The 15,891-nt window shown below is 42.2% G+C and overlaps 1 protein-coding gene and 1 long non-coding RNA gene across 5 annotated transcripts in view; one reads left to right on the forward strand and one right to left on the reverse strand.

The window, feature by feature from the left end:
- The first annotated feature begins 1,124 nt into the window (after nucleotides 1-1,124).
- LOC139558959 (uncharacterized) overlaps nucleotides 1,125-15,891 on the forward strand; it is a 38,080-nt gene continuing 23,313 nt past the window's right edge. For all 4 annotated transcript variants that reach the window (XR_011671670.1, XR_011671672.1, XR_011671669.1 and 1 more), the window contains exon 1: nucleotides 1,125-1,406. This is a non-coding gene — a long non-coding RNA (uncharacterized lncRNA). The remainder of the gene's footprint in view (nucleotides 1,407-15,891) is intronic.
- Nucleotides 2,728-5,776, reverse strand: LOC139558682 (tumor necrosis factor receptor superfamily member 11B-like). The gene is made up of 4 exons (XM_071373992.1): nucleotides 5,662-5,776; nucleotides 5,148-5,529; nucleotides 4,460-4,642; nucleotides 2,728-4,364 (listed from the first exon to the last, which is right to left on the reverse strand). Exons 1-4 carry the CDS (start codon nucleotides 5,665-5,667, stop codon nucleotides 4,027-4,029), a joined length of 909 nt encoding a protein of 302 aa, XP_071230093.1. The 5' UTR covers nucleotides 5,668-5,776; the 3' UTR covers nucleotides 2,728-4,026.

Genomic DNA, 15,891 nt, shown 5'->3' on the forward strand with positions numbered 1-15,891 from the left:
AACCAAAAAAGTGATAAACAAATCAAAATATATTTTATATTTGAGATTCTTCAAATAGCCAGCCTTTGCCTTGATGACAGCTTTGCACACTCTTTGCATTCTCTCAACCAGCTTCATGAGGTAGTCACCTGGAATGCATTTCAATTAACAGGTGTGCCTTGAATTTCTTTCCTTCTTAATGCATTTGAGCCATTTTTTGTTGTTGTAACAAGTTAGGTGGGGGGGGGGGGGGGGGGTATAGAGATGATAGCCCTATTTGATAAAAGACCAAGTCCATATTATGGCAAGAACAGCTGAAATAAGTAAAGAGAAACGGCAGTCCATCGTTACTTTAAGACATGAAGGTCAGCCAATATGGAACATTTCAAGAACTTTGAAAGTTTCTTCAAGTGCAGTCACAAAAACCATCAAGCGCTATGAGTAAACTGGCTCTCATGAGGACCGCCACAGGAATGGAAGATCCAGAGTTACCTCTGCTGCAAAGGATAAGATCATTAGAATTACCAGCCTCAGAAATTGCAGCCCAAATAAATGCTTCACAGAGTTCAAGTAACAGACACGTCTCAACATCAACTGTCCAGAGGAGACTGTGTGAATCAGGGCTTCATGGATAGGAGTAGCATAGTAGCACCATTAGGTGCAAAAACTTGACTTACCCAGTTGCGGCTCACTTTTTGGAGGCAGGGCACTCGATTTCGTCTCCGTGTTATATTGGCATCGAACATGTCACCCTCCCTAGGAGAGGAGGTGACCTTGATAATTTAATGTTACAATGAGAGGCTGCCTGGATCTTTAACTTAAAGACCCTTGCTCCCTTCGGTCTCAACATAGACTTTGATCTGAAGCCATTCTTGTGATTATTGTGACTTTGCCATTGTAATTGTTTGTAAGCTTGTGTAGTCTAAAATGAATCTATGATCGTATGCTATCTATTTGTTTTTTGTATGCTGCTCTTTGTATGCCATTTTAATATTTGAGAATTAACCAATGATATTAGGCCACTCTTGGCCATGATTACAGACACCTGTGTGTCTTTTGACACACAGGTGTCTGTAATCATGGCCAAGAGTCATCCCGCAGTGTTTGTGATAATACCCTGATGAAGACAGCTTGGCTGTCGAAACGTTGGTAATTACATTTTTGCATTTGAGCTCCTAGAGTGTGCGGCTCTCCTTTATTTTTAGAAGTAGCATAGTGTCAGTTGCAGATCAGTGTGGCTGGGTTATTAAGTGCCTTGCTCAAGGGCACAACGGCAGTGAATGGTGCCTGGGAGCAGAGAACATACTTTTATCGCCCGGCCCTGGGCTTGAACCTTCCAGCTACTGGTCCGCCTCTCTACTCTAACTTCCATGCTAGCCACGGTCCGGATCCAGACTCAGAACGGGGCCAATACGGATCCCTACAAGGTATGTATCCTGAAACACAACAGCTGTTTTGTCACTTCTCAGCAGGGGATAATCCAGTTTTACTGTACTTTCCCAGAGCCAGCTGTTATGCATTGAAGTGAATACTTCTATGCTGTTTATCAAATTCCCCTTCAGCTACTATTTCCTTTTTCCTTCTACTCATAAAAGGCCTTCAGTGTTTTGCTGTGTTTACATAATGAGAAAGCATCTGAAGGCCATCTGCCTTAAAAAACAAGGGTGGTGTGACACACTGCTTGCCTAACATACGCTCCCTAATCGTTCATCAGACAAGTATGTCTTCCAGCAGCATCTGTCAGTATCACTGAGATAACCAGACAAAAAGGATGTGTAGTGTGGATGACATTGTGCACAGTCAGTGATGATGATGGCCATGACTGCGCATTTGTCACGTTCCTGACCTGTTTTCTCTTATTTTTGTATGTTTAGTTGGTCAGGGCGTGAGTTGGGGTGGGCATTCTATGATATGTGTTTCTATGTTGGTTTATGGGTTGCCTGATATGGTTCTCAATTAGAGGCAGGTGTAATTCATTTCCTCTGATTGAGAACCATATTAAGGTAGGATGTTCTCACTGTTTGTTTGTGGGTGATTGTCTTCCGTGTTTGTCGCGCCACATGGGACTGTTTCGGTTTGAGTAGTCTATTCCTGTTCTGCGTGTTTATGTATGTTCTCCAGTACAGGTCTGTCTACGTCGTTTTGTTGTTTTGTATATTCTCAAGTGTTTTTCGTGTTTGTCTTTTCGTTTAAATAAATTCATTATGACTGCATACCTCGATGCGTATTGGTCCGATCCCTGTTTCTCCTCTTCAGACGAAGAGGAGGAGAACAACCGTTACAGCATTTAAGGGGTGAAAACGTAGTGTACTTCCTTAAAAGTGTGGTCATGTACTATATGTGGTATATCACATGAAAAGGGGTTGTGATGAAGCCTGATAAAATGTCAAATGTACTGATGAGCATGTGATGACTAAGCAAATAGTACAACACTGTGCTGAGTCTGTATTTCCTAGGTGATGATGACTGGGGAGAACACAGAGGAGCAGTTCTTTAAAACATTCAGACGCAAACGTCTTTAGATCTAGATCTCAGTTTATTGTCTGTAGCCTAAAAGTAAGCGATGACCTATAGATCACACAAAGGTTGTGCTATTGACTGGATTATTTCATTGCAGATTATTTGTGTAAATTGAGAGTTTGTTATTTGAGTGGATACAGCAGTGCTTATGTCAAGTTATTAAATTGAAAACTTTCAGCTGAAATAATCATTTAAAGTCTTCCCGATGCAGGGCAAGCAAGTCAAGTGTGTATGTTGAATTGTTTTAATTGACTATTGAACTGATTACACATTCCATGGGTAACACTCAGTGAAAAATGGCTCTAGCAGATCAGAAACTTGTACTGTGTAGTATATCTACGTGTACGAAAGATAGTCTATTTGGTTCTGGGTGCCAAGATTACTGCAAACACATGTGCCGTGTAAAGTCTAAAGCAAAATAAAAAAAGACAACTTTTCACAAATAAAGAAAAATGCTACTTTGAAGTGTAGAGAGACATTTATGTAAGAGTAGTCCAAAGTTCTTGTGTCTCACATGAAAAAGTACATGAAAAGGAAGAAACATTATTGCAAAAAGCATTTCAGGACAGTATTAGAACATTTTCCATATCCAAAAACTGTGCCTTAAATAAATAAAAATATCTTTCTTACTTAAATCTTGAAATCCTTCTTAAAACGCAACAAAATCACAAAACATGTTTGCATAACAGCAACATTTTGTGTGTGTGTGTGTGTTTGAAGGCGTAACCATTGATTGCAACAGAGGTAGGAACATGATACATTTAAGTAAAACAATCAATGAAACAATAGATCTAGACAAGGGGTCCCCAGTTACATTCAGCCTTGGGAGGATTTTTCCTTGAGTGCATGGTCGGGGGGCCGGAACATAGTTATAAATAATGGAAAAAAAGGTATACCCAAACACGCTTCAGCCCAGCTTAAAAGAAAAACCTGGTTTGTCCCATCAAGAAATCTATCAGATTTATGCAGAAACTGAGTGCTCCTTTTTCTTTATTCTGCCGGATAGTCACCAGTTGAAATATCCTGGGGTAAGGAATGTTTTTTGAATAGTTATAAATAATTTGTACACTGCAAATTGACCGCAAGAATCCCAAACAGATATAGTGTTTGACAAAAACAGAATAATTTCAAACCTTGATCACATTGGGATACAATCACATATACCTCTATGTATGTGTAGGAATACTTGGGAACAGATTTCCTAAATTAAAATGACTTTGAGCTGATTCCCTGGTGATTTTACAGTCTTTTATGTCCAACAAAGAAAAGTATATAGGCCTATAAAAAACATACACTGTATATACTGTACATTATAATTTTTCTGCCCAGAAAACTTGTGGCCAAATAAAATACCCAAGGGCAGAATTTGGCCCACAGGTCACCTATTGGGGAACCCTGGTCTAGACTGTATAGCCCACATACCCTATATGGACCATTTAAAATGAATGGACACCTGTTGAAATGAATAACTTTTTGCTGTCCTGCTCAAGATGTTATTCAGAAGATGGGGATGACAGGCTACTTTAACTAATTTTGGGCTACTTCAACTAACTCTTCACAGAGTTTGGATTGCTGGTCGATATATGCCAGTTTACGCTCTAGTTTGTCTCCCATGTTGAAGGCCCCTATCTTCCTCAACACCTCAGGAAGTTTCCTAACCTGATCGTTCCCTGCACCTTGGTCCCAACTGTTCATAAAGTCGTGAAGACCCCTTCTATTAAGCTTCATGACCGTTCCTATGAGCGGTTTCTTGCCTCCCTCTTGTGGCAGCCTCATTGCTAACCGACGCATTCTTTTGATTCCCATCGTCTGGTGAAGTTGAATGAAGAACGTAGGAAGGATTTCATGCAGATATTCAGCTCCATCTGAAAATAAAAAAACAAGGTTGGGAAACTTAAACTCAGCTGAGGCCACAAATTATTAGTTCATTATAAATATTGTTATTCAAAATGTGTTTTACCACGAGTTTTGAGGTCATAGCATGAGGCGCACAGTGTATTGTGCCAGTCCTGGCCTTTCAGAACCACGCGAAGTCCACCAACTTTGCAGTTTGATTGCGCTAGACAGGTCGCTTTTGCGGAGGAAACTTCAGAATAGAATCCGGCCTGACACTGCACACATTCTGTATCTTGTTGTGGTGTAGCTGAAGAAATATTTTGAAATGTGTGCCACATTATTTATCTCAAAATCATTTTTCACCAATTCAATGAGGAACACAATCCATTTAAGATTTGATTTGGGTTTGACATTCGATACATGCTAAACGGGGGGATTGATTTACATGTTTGCTAATTGTTTGCGTGGCTAGTTTAACTAAACCATAGTGTGTATTGCATTCACTACATGTCTATAGACTGCTTTCATGGTAATAAACCATATCTACATAAATGAAATAATTGAAGTATCCCTTTAATTCACCTTAATTCGCAGATTTGTTATTGATGCTAAATGTCATTTTTACAATCCAAACCAAGAGAAACACAATCAGGAGAGACTGAGACATCTGAACATGCAACCTACGCATATGGAACTATAAACTGTAAACGGTGATGATAAGAAAGTGTTTAAATCAAATAGATTAAGTGGAAATAGTCATTTCGCGTATAACATTTTCTATATGTAAAACCCGGGCTCTATTTTAGCCATACCTGTAGTATTCGCTCCATACCCGGGGGGACATTCTTTATGTTTGATACATGCTTCGTATTTCTTGTTGAAGTAGTAACCCTCCTTGCACTCGCACTCGCAGTTGTTGGATGGAGAACACTCCTGCTTGACAACCTGGTTCTCGGCGCACATGCTGCAGCGCAGGCACTTGGAGATGTGGTTCCAAAATTCAGTGTATGCCCCATTGGGACATTCCGCACAGTCGCTCTTTCGCATGGCACTGCAGGGCGCGCGGAGGTAAGTTCCAGGTGGACAGCGGTCACACACTATCGAAAGACCAGAGTAACGATCATCGTTTTTGAAAGTTCGGGCGTGAAGTGCCATACTGGCATCAGCACTGACTAGCATCAACATAAAAAAGAGCTGTAGAGATAGAACAGACAGGTTGTCATTCAATTTGTTTATACAGCATTTGGTTCACAAATTCATATTCAGTTAATTGCAATGAACTAAAAAGACAGTTTTCATACAGGCTAAGCATATGTTTCTACATACCGTCATTGTGTAGGCTAATGCACCTCTCCTTGGATTCAAATAGATGCTTTATTTATTTGGTCCAGGAACAAGACCGCCTATTTAAGTGCGCGCATATGCAAGCACATTGGGCGTCACTGAGGTTGGTTTTAACATAGCCTATTAGTCAGTTAAACGTGTTGACGTTAGTATGAGTAACCAATTTTAAACAAGCGGAAATGTTACAAATTCCGATAAAGATAATTTCCTGATTGAGCCGACATGTGCAGCGTTTACTGTGAATGCAGTCTCTGCTAAAGCAGGAACATTAGTCTCCGCGAAGCAGATTGAATAGAGCCCCTATTCTACTGAATTGACCATTTCTATCCGTCAATAGCATATGCATTTTATGCTGAGTTCTTCTCATATTAATTGACTGTTAGAAATGCCTGAGATGTTAGGCTATTCATGGAATCATGTATTAATTGCACTGATAATAAATACTAGTTATTGTTCTCGTTAGTCTATTCATAGGAGGAAATGTCACTATAAGATACTAGGAACCCTTGGGGAAGGACATATCAAATAATATATTAATTAGCTTCCTGAACCTCTCACCATGCATAATTGCTATTAGCCTACAAACAGGATTGGGTAGGTTACTTTCTAAATGTAATCGGTTATAGTTGCTAGTTACATAATCTGATTACTTTACCCCTTAAGAAGCATTTGAAGAAGACAAAATGGATCCATCAAGAACATTTGGTGCGTCATAATAATGGTCTGTGACTTGTGGTCAGACTTGCTCAGGTGGAACAAACTTAAAATTGCAACTTTGTTCAGTGCTGAATTGAATGTCATTGAGAAAACGGAAAGGTGTCATAATGTATTTTTTCACAAACATCCTTTCTGATTTAAAAGTAATCCAATAAGTAATCATCTAGTTTTTTAAAAGTATCTTTCATCTGATTACAATATTTTAGCTGGTAACGACTGATTAGTTATATTTTTGTAATCAGATTACACGTAATCAGTTACTCACCAAACCTGTAAATTACTCACCAAAATAATTATTCACCCATATGCAAAATTTCTACCTTTGAAGATGTCAATGTGTAAATGTATGTTCAATTCAATCTCAAAGCCAATGACCAGCATGAAAATATGAAAATCCCCTGTGGATGTCTTCCTTGCCTGACCCCTCGACAGGAAGTGCTTCACAGCTCTCTGGTCCATCTGGGCGATGCAACTGATGTTGCCCAGGCTGCTATACTTGGGCTGCATCCTCTTACAGTGGGCCATGAGACATCCAAAATCGGTCTTCTCACAAAAACGTCTGTGGCGTCTGAACAAATAATATGACCACTCTATGGAACGATGAGACTCTCATGAACACAATGGTGTTTCTCGGTTTTTCTCAACAGACTTTCCTATTGCAAAAATACCCTTGTGTACGCAACTATATTTGATTCCATTGGTGTCTCAGTAAAAGACCTTCTCAGGTACTTAACCGTTAACGTTATTTGATTACACCCACATGTGCATTGCCCTAATTTGGATAACAAACTGACCAATTAAATAAGAAGCCTGTATAACGAGGTTTACAAGAAACCTGGAAGGTGCTGGAAAGTTTATGAAGAACCCCTGTAAGCACGGCTGGTGAAAATACCTTTAGTATTTTCAGTCTCATCCCTCAGGCATCTCTCAGTCTCGTCATTTCCGGTCACAACTTGTAGACTTGTTTACGTGCTGCTTGTTGCTAACCTTACTTTGCTACCTGCCAACTTTACGGTTTTTACTTTTTAATTACCATTTATATTTTTTGTTTTTCCCTCAACTTTTTCACCCCGGGCGCTTTCTCTGGATGTGGTTCGTGAGGACCTCCACCAGCCGAAGCTAAGTAGTAACATTAACATTATGCCTTCTAATTGCAGTCGCTGTACTCATACTATACAGGAGAACGATCGCCTTATAGCGAGGATAGCTGTGCTGCAAGCCCAGCTTCAGACACAATCGTTAGGCAAGGGGAATTTAAGTGCAGGAAAGGATGAAACAGCGACTCTGCCACCAATAAGTAGATAGTAGTATAAATCCCCTCGCACAGTCCCCGCAGCCGGACAACTTTCTCATGGCTTCTGGAAGGAAATGTTGTAGGAATGCTCAACCGGTGTCACTCATTCAGCCGACAGGAACTTTCAACCGGTTTTCCCCATTAAGCAGCGAGTCGGAGTCAGAGGCTGAGCCATCTCTGGTCTCTCCTCCTCCCGTTACGGGGTCTGAGACGCCGAAGCCTCCCACCATTAGCTCTGACAAATTGAAAACCCTAGTCATTGGCGACTCCATTGCCCGCAGTATTAGACTTAAAACGAATCATCCAGCGATCATACACTGTTTATCAGGGGACAGGGCTACCGACGTTAAGGCTAATCTGAAGATGGTGCTGGCTAAAGCTAAAACTGGCGAGTATAGGGTTATTGTTTTCCACGTCGGCACCAACGATGTTAGGATGAAACAGTCAGATCACCAAGCGCAACATAGCCTCAGCGTGTAAATCAGCTAGAAAGACATGTCGGCATTGAGTAATTGTCTCTGGCCCCCTCCCAGTTAGGGGGAGTGATGAACTCTCACAACTCAATCGCTAGTTGAAAACTGTTTTCTACCCCTCCCAAAATGTAGAATTTGTAGATAATTTGCCCTCTTTCTGGGACTCACACACAAACAGGACCAAGCCTGGCCTGCTGAGGAGTGACGGACTCCATCCTAGCTGGAGGGCTGTTAGCCAGCCTGCCAGCTTAGTGGAGTCTGCCACTAGCACAGTCAGTGTAGTCAGCTCAGCTATCCCCATTGAGACTGTGTTTGCCTTGATCTAGGTTGGGCAAAACTAAACATGGCAGTGATCGCCTTAGCAATCTCACTGGAAAAAATATCTCCTCCATTCCTGTCATTATTGAAAGAGATTGTGATATCTCACATCTCAAAATAGGGCTATTTAATGTTAGATCCTTCACTTCCAAGGCAGTTATAGTCAATGAACTAATCACTGATCATAATCGTGATGTGATTGGCCTGACTGAAACATGGCTTAAGCCTGATGAATTTACTGTGTTAAATGAGGCCTACCCTCCTGGTTACACTAGTGACCATATCCCCCGCGCATCCCGCAAAGGTGGAGGTGTTGCTAGCATTCATGATAGCAAATTTCAATTGACAAAAAAACTGCTGAGTTTTTGTCTTTTGAGCTTCTAATCATGAAATCTATGTAGCCTACTCAATCACTTTTTATAGCTACTGTTTACAGGCCTCCTGGGCCATATACAGCGTTCCTCACTGAGTTCCCTGAATTCCTATCGGACCTTGAGGTCATGGCAGATAATATTCACATTTTTGGTGACTTTAATATTCACATGGAAAAGTCCACAGACCCACTCCAAAAGGATTTCGGAGCCATCATCGACTCAGTGGGTTTTGTCCAACATGTCTCCGGACCTACTCACTGCCAAAGTCATACTCTGGACCTAGTTTTGTCCCGTGGAATATATGTTGTGGATCTGAATGTTTTTCTTCATAATCCTGGACTATCGGACCACCATTTTATTACGTTTGCATTCACAACAAATAATCTGCTCAGACCCCAACCAAGGAGCATCAAAAGCCGTGCTATAAATTCTCGGACAACCCAAAGATTCCTAGATGCCCTTCCAGACTCCCTCCACCTACCCAAGGACGTCAGAGGACAAAAATCAGTTAACCACCTAACTGAGGAACTCAATTTAACCTTGCGTAATACCCTAGATGCAGTCGCGCCCCTAAAAACAAAAACATTTGTCATAAGTGTAAGTCGCTCTGGATAAGAGCGTCTGCTAAATGACTTAAATGTTATAAGAAACTAGCTCCCTGGTATACAGAAAATTCCCGAGCTCTGAAGCAAGCTTCCAGAAAATTGGAACGGAAATGGCACTACACCAAACTGGAAGTTCCGACTAGCTTGGAAAGACAGTACCGTGCAGTATCGAAGAGCCCTCACTGCTGCTCGATCATCCAATTTTTCCAACTTAATTGAGGAAAATAAGAACAATCCCACATTTATTTTTGATACTGTTGCAAAGTTAACTAATACGCAGCATTCCCCAAGAGAGGATGGCTTTCACTTCAGCAGTAATAAATTCATGAACTTCTTTGACGAAAAGATCATGATCATTAGAAAGCATATTTCGGACTCCTCTTTAAATCTGCACATTCCTCCAAAGCTCAGTTGTCCTGAGTCTGCACAGCTCTGCCAGGACCTAGGATCAAGGGAGACACTCAAGTAAAAAAAAAAAATACTATATCTCTTGACACATTGATGAAAATAATCGTGGCCTCTAAACCTTCAAGCTGCATACTGGACCCTATTCCAACTGAACTACTGAAAGAGCTGCTTCCTGTGCTTGGCCCTCCTATGTTGAACATAATAAATGGCTCTCTATCCACCGGATGTGTACCAAACACACTAAAAGTGGCAGTAATAAAGCCTCGATTGAAAAAGCCAAACCTTGACCCATAAAATATTTAAAAACTATCGGCCTATATCGAATCTCCCATTCCTCTCAAAAATGTTAGAAAAGCTGTTGCGCAGCAACTCACTGCCTTCCTGAAGACAAACAATGTATACGAAATGCTTCAGTCTGGTTTAGACCTCATCATAGCACTGAGACTGCACTTGTGAAGGTGGTAAGTGACCTTTTAATGGCGTCAGACCAAGGCTCTGCATCTGTCCTCGTGCTCCTAGACCTTAGTGCAATTTCCACAGAGGGTTCTACATGGAACTGATGGGTTCGACCTATAAACTTCAAACATCCTTAATCATGTCACAGAGGGAGAGAGAGGAAAGCAGGATGTGTAAATACTGTCAGAACATGTTATTGTTAGACATCGGGGATACTATGGGAAGGAGGGGGGCCACAGACTGGTACAAGTCAACAGGACAGGACCCCATCATAGAGACTGCACTTGTGAAGGTGGTAACTGACCTTTAATGGCGTCAGACCGAGGCTCTGCATCTGTCCTCATGCTCCTAGACCTTAGTGCTGCTTTTGATACCATCGATCACCACATTCTTTAGGAGAGATTGGAAACCCAAATTGGTCTACACGGACAAGTTCTGGCCTGGTTTAGATCTTATCTGTCGGAAAGATATCAGTTTGTCTCTGTGAATGGTTTGTCCTCTGACAAATCAACTGTAAATTTCGGTGTTCCTCAAGGCTCTGTTTTAGGACTACTATTGTTTTCACTATATATTTTACCTCTTGGTGATGTCATTCGGAAATATAATGTTAACTTTCACTGCTATGCGGACGACACACAGTTCTATTTTTGATAAAACATGGTGAATCCCCAAAATTGCCCTTCCTGGAAGCCTATGTTTCAGGCATAAGGAAGTGGATGGCGGCAAATTTCAACTTTTAAAAACTTGGACAAAACAGAGATGCTAGTTCTAGATCCCAAGAAACAAAGAGATCTTCTGTTGAATCTGACAATTAATCTTGATGGTTGTACAGTCGTCTCAAATAAAACTGTGAAGGACCTCGGCGTTACTCTGGACCCTGATCTTTCTTTTGACAAACATATCAAGACTGTTTCAAAGACAGCTTTTTTCCATCTTGTCACGCCCTGACCTTAGAGAGCCTTTTTATGTCTATGTGGTTTGGTCAGGGTGTGATTTGGTGGGCATTCTATGTTTTGTTTTTTATGATTTTGTGGTTCTATGTTTTGGCCGGGTATGGTTCTCAATCAGGGACAGCTGTCTATCGTTGTCTCTGATTAGGAACCATACTTAGGTAGCCCTTTTTCCCTCCTTTGGTTGTGGGTAGTTGACTTGTGTTTGTGGCACTATGCCCTCGTAAGCTTCACGGTTGTTTATTTTTGTTTCTTGTTTTGTTGGCGTCATTCCAAAATAAAGGATAATGTACGCTCACCACGCTGCACTTTGGTCCACTTCCTTTGACGGCCGTGACAGAACTACCCACCACAAACGGACCAAGCAGCGTGGTCAGGAGGAGAGGACAGAAACCCGAGAGGCAGCTCCCAATTTTTTTTTTGGGGGGGGGGGGGGGGCAGATGACGTGGGGTGAGTCCGAGACCGAGGAGGCATTCTTGGACCGTTTGAGCGAGGAGTGGTTGGCAGTGGAGAGGGACGAAAAAGTTGAGGGGTTGGAGTCTGGAGCAAGATAGTCACTTTGAGGAGCGTGGTACTGGTCAGGCATCCACAGCCCAGTACGTCTTGTGCCAGCACCCCGCAGTTGCCGGGCTAGGGTGAGCATCCAGCCAGGAAGGGTTGTGCCAGCCCTGCTCTCCAGAACTCCAGTGCGCCTCCTCGGCCCAGTATATCCTGCGCCTTCTCTACGCACAGTGTCTCCGGTGCGTCTGCACAGCCCAGTGCATCCTGTGCCAGGACCCCGCATGTGCAGGGCGAAGATAACCATCCAGCCAGGACGGGTTGTGCAGGCTCTACGCTCGAGACCTCCAGTGCGCCTCCACGGCCCAGTGTATCCGGTGCCTCCGCCAAGAACCAAGCCTCCAGTATGTCTCCCCAGCCTGGTGAGTCCTGTACCTGCTGTCAGAACCAGGCCTCCTGTATGTCTCCCCAGCCTGGTGAGCCCTGTGGCAGCTCCACGTACCAGACTGCCCATACGTCTCCTCACTCCAGTGATCCTCCATGGCAAGAAGCCTCCAGTGATGATCCATGGCACGAAGCCTCCAGTGATGATCCATGGCACGAAGCCTCCAGTGGTGATCCATGGCACGAAGCCTCCAGTGGTGATCCATGGCACGAAGCCTCCAGTGGTGATCCATGGCACGAAGCCTCCAGTGGTGATCCATGGCACGAAGCCTCCAGTGGTGATACATAGCACGAAGCCTCCAGTGATGATCCATGGCACGAAGCCTCCAGTGATGATCCATGGCACGAAGCCTCCAGTGGTGATCCATGGCACGAAGCCTCCAGTGGTGATCCATGGCACGAAGCCTCCAGTGGTGATCCATGGCACGAAGCCTCCAGTGGTGATACATAGCACGAAGCCTCCAGTGGTGATCCATGGCAAGAAGCCTCCAGTGATGATCCATGGCACGAAGCCTCCAGTGATGATCCATGGCACGAAGCCTCCAGTGATGATCCATGGCACGAAGCCTCCAGCGACGGTCTCCAGTCCGGAGCCTCCAGAAGAGGCTTACAAACCTGACTCAGTTACACCAGCTCTGTCAGGAGGAATGGACCAAAATTCACCCAACTTATTGTATATAGTATTGTATACTGTAGCTAAGAAAGTAATACTAAGTGTACGTTGTGTAGTAATATGTTAGTATACCATGTGCTTCACCCTAATAATTTGGTCTATTTACCCCTCTTTATTTCGCCTACTGTTCTGACTTGGTGGTGCACATGTAGCCTATAACCTGTTTTAGAGAAATGTAATCATTGAATATTGTAAGAGCTTTTATTGTCTGCGTATATGCCCCCTTTATTTATTCTACAGTTCTGACTTGATGTACAGGGAGAACACTGTAAGAACGGCCCATGTGTTGAATTCTGTCGCTGTACATTTCAAAAGTGCTAAACAAATAGTTATATTGACTAACGTTACTTCCGTCCTAGCTAGCTCATTGTCTTAATCGAGATTACGGATTGCCTCTTATCCGCTTGTCGTCCCCTTATGCCATAGTTTTGTGCATCTCAATTGTCATTAGAAACCACATTTGTTTAAGCAAGTCAGCCATATCAGCTGACTTGTTTTTTTTTAAAGGCAGTAAATAAGGCTGAATGAACTGTTTCGCTGCCTGACAAGGCTCCGCTGATAGCCAGTGGTAAGATGTTGGGACTGCTATTGGGACAGCTTTATGTGGGCCCAAACAGTTTGTGGCCACCATTTGTCACCGTTATAGTGCAATCAATGTATTATTTAGTGTTGTGTTGTGGCTTTGCTGGCATGCATCCCACATAAGAGGCCGTCTACACTCTTTTAAGGTCCTTACTACCTAATAGTGTCTGTTCCAGGTGAGTAGGAGTCAAAATAAGAATACTGGAAGAGATGGAGATTATTATAAATCTAAATTTGAGGCTTGAATGCAAAATAAAGATTTTTATTAAAACATCATGGTGCATAAATGAAAGGTGAAAACAAAACACAAACGTTTCGGCCTCAGGCCATCATCAGTGTAAACGTCAGCACACACACCTGGCTTCTATTTCATGGATAATTCCATGTCACATGATCAAGCATTATCTGGATTATATACAAAATATACAAAAGCGGGCAGAGAACTGTAAGTATAACGTATACGCTGGGAGTCAGGAAGCAGTTGAGTTTAATCATAAGAAAAAGGCAGATCAACAAAACAGGAGAAGCGTTCTGATAACTGAGGCTACTGAGGGTTAAATAAAGGGAGAGTTATCAAGGTAATGATGGGGAGCAGGTGTGCGTAATGATGGTTGCCAGACCGGTTGTTATTCGACTGGTGCCATCGAACACTGGAGCGGGAGTAGGTGTGACAGTAAGAGCATGCATATCTGTTACACATCTCAGTGCAGCCATTTTGTCTGTTTACCATATTATTGTACAAGAACCAACTGTCCTGTGAAATCAGGGTCATGTTAAGTTGACAGAAAATGTTTTCCACAAGGTAGTGTAACTTACTAAACTTGTCACAAAGAAAATATATTTTAGTTTTCTGTTGCAAAACATTTGCCAAGCTGTGCCCTTCTAAACAACTCTGGTGAATGGACTCCATAGCCAATCATCCCAGCAGCAGAGAATGAAAGATATCCTAAAATCAATTACAGTACACATATCTACCATACATTATTTCTGTGTAATGCAAAGAAAATTGACTAATGTCCCTACGTTGATCAAACTAATCAAACTGTTCAACCTACTTCTTGACTGTCCTTTTACCCTATAGAGGGAATGTTTGGCGTGACACCTTCCCCATTTTAGGTAACCAGAATACCACAGTATTCGGTCATTGGATTTCAAGCACAGGTCGAGTCACATCCCCACATCTGTTCTCAATTTATTAACATTCCCTCTCGTTTTCCCACATTGTCAAAAGCGCTGAACAAGTCCATTACACAAAGACGTGTCACGTGACAACAGATTCACCTCATTCTCATGAATGCCTCGAAGAGATTGAGCCCACTTTCTCTGTGTCATTTGAATTACATTATTTTCAGTCACTCTAGTTGTGGATATAACATATACAATGGTACACCCTAGAGGGAACAAATGATGATGCACTGACTAACATCCCAGGTTAAACACATTGGTTGAGTCAATTTTGTTTCCACGTTATTTCAATTAAATTGCGTTGCATTGACGTCTGTGCCTAGTGGGTCGATTGACCAAAATTATTCATGATTATACATGGATAAACAACTGATTTATGTGACTATGACTTCAGTCATGCATTCAATGACATGATGTTTGGGAGTTAAGTCTGATACAACCCAATTGTTTTGTAATTACTTTATTCAGGATGTTCTTCATCAGAGGAACTAAGCAAATACCTACACATGACGTTTAGAGTATGAGCAATGTACTCTGGATAATGTTGGTACATATTTACCTGTCTGACACCATTGATGAGGCTTGAGGCAGTCCGAGGTGAGGCTTCTGCCCATTCTCCTACACAGTGCGTTCTGGTTGGTGGCCCTGTTACGGACAGTTGTCAGGCCCAATCTGGTACAATTGTTGTGGGGAAGTCAAACTGGAGAAAATGGCCCTCTGTACACTCTTCCTTGACACACTGTCACTTAGCTATATGTAAGAAATACAAATCATTACAAGGAATGATACAGAACTGTGTATACACGCATAGGACATGTGCCTAGATATCGGTTATTGTGATGTTTTTTTGTTTTGTAAAGACAGCACAGTCAACCATTTGTAATCACTGCACCTCCACCACAGGTCAGTTCACTCCTGTGACTTTCTATTTACGGAATACAACTCAATCTTCACCTGCTAGTTGTATCTACCCACATGCAATACCTTGAACTTCTGTCCCTGAACAAATTGGATCCAACGTGTACACTTTAGAATAATGGAGGATGACCGAAGGACTTTATGGATTACCTGTTGCATAATCAACTGACTGAATCACTTTGCCTCACAACATTAATTGAGAAATTCACAAGAAAGCTGTTGCAAAGTTGTCAAGAATATAAAAAAACAGTCATAAGAACTGGTGACACAGTTACCCAACTCCAGTCCTCGAGTACCCCCAACAGAACACATTTTT

Source organism: Salvelinus alpinus, chromosome 29, assembly GCF_045679555.1.
Source record: "Salvelinus alpinus chromosome 29, SLU_Salpinus.1, whole genome shotgun sequence".
Taxonomy (NCBI): Eukaryota; Metazoa; Chordata; class Actinopteri; order Salmoniformes; family Salmonidae; genus Salvelinus; species Salvelinus alpinus.

Bases quoted from the DNA above. Each gene is read 5' to 3' on its own strand.
- LOC139558682 (XM_071373992.1), bottom strand. The intron at 4,643-5,147 runs GTATGGCTAAAA...ATATTTCTTCAG, and splicing joins GTATGGAGCGAATACTACAG to CTACACCACAACAAGATACA. The intron at 4,365-4,459 runs GTAAAACACATT...TTTTATTTTCAG, and splicing joins CTATGACCTCAAAACTCGTG to ATGGAGCTGAATATCTGCAT.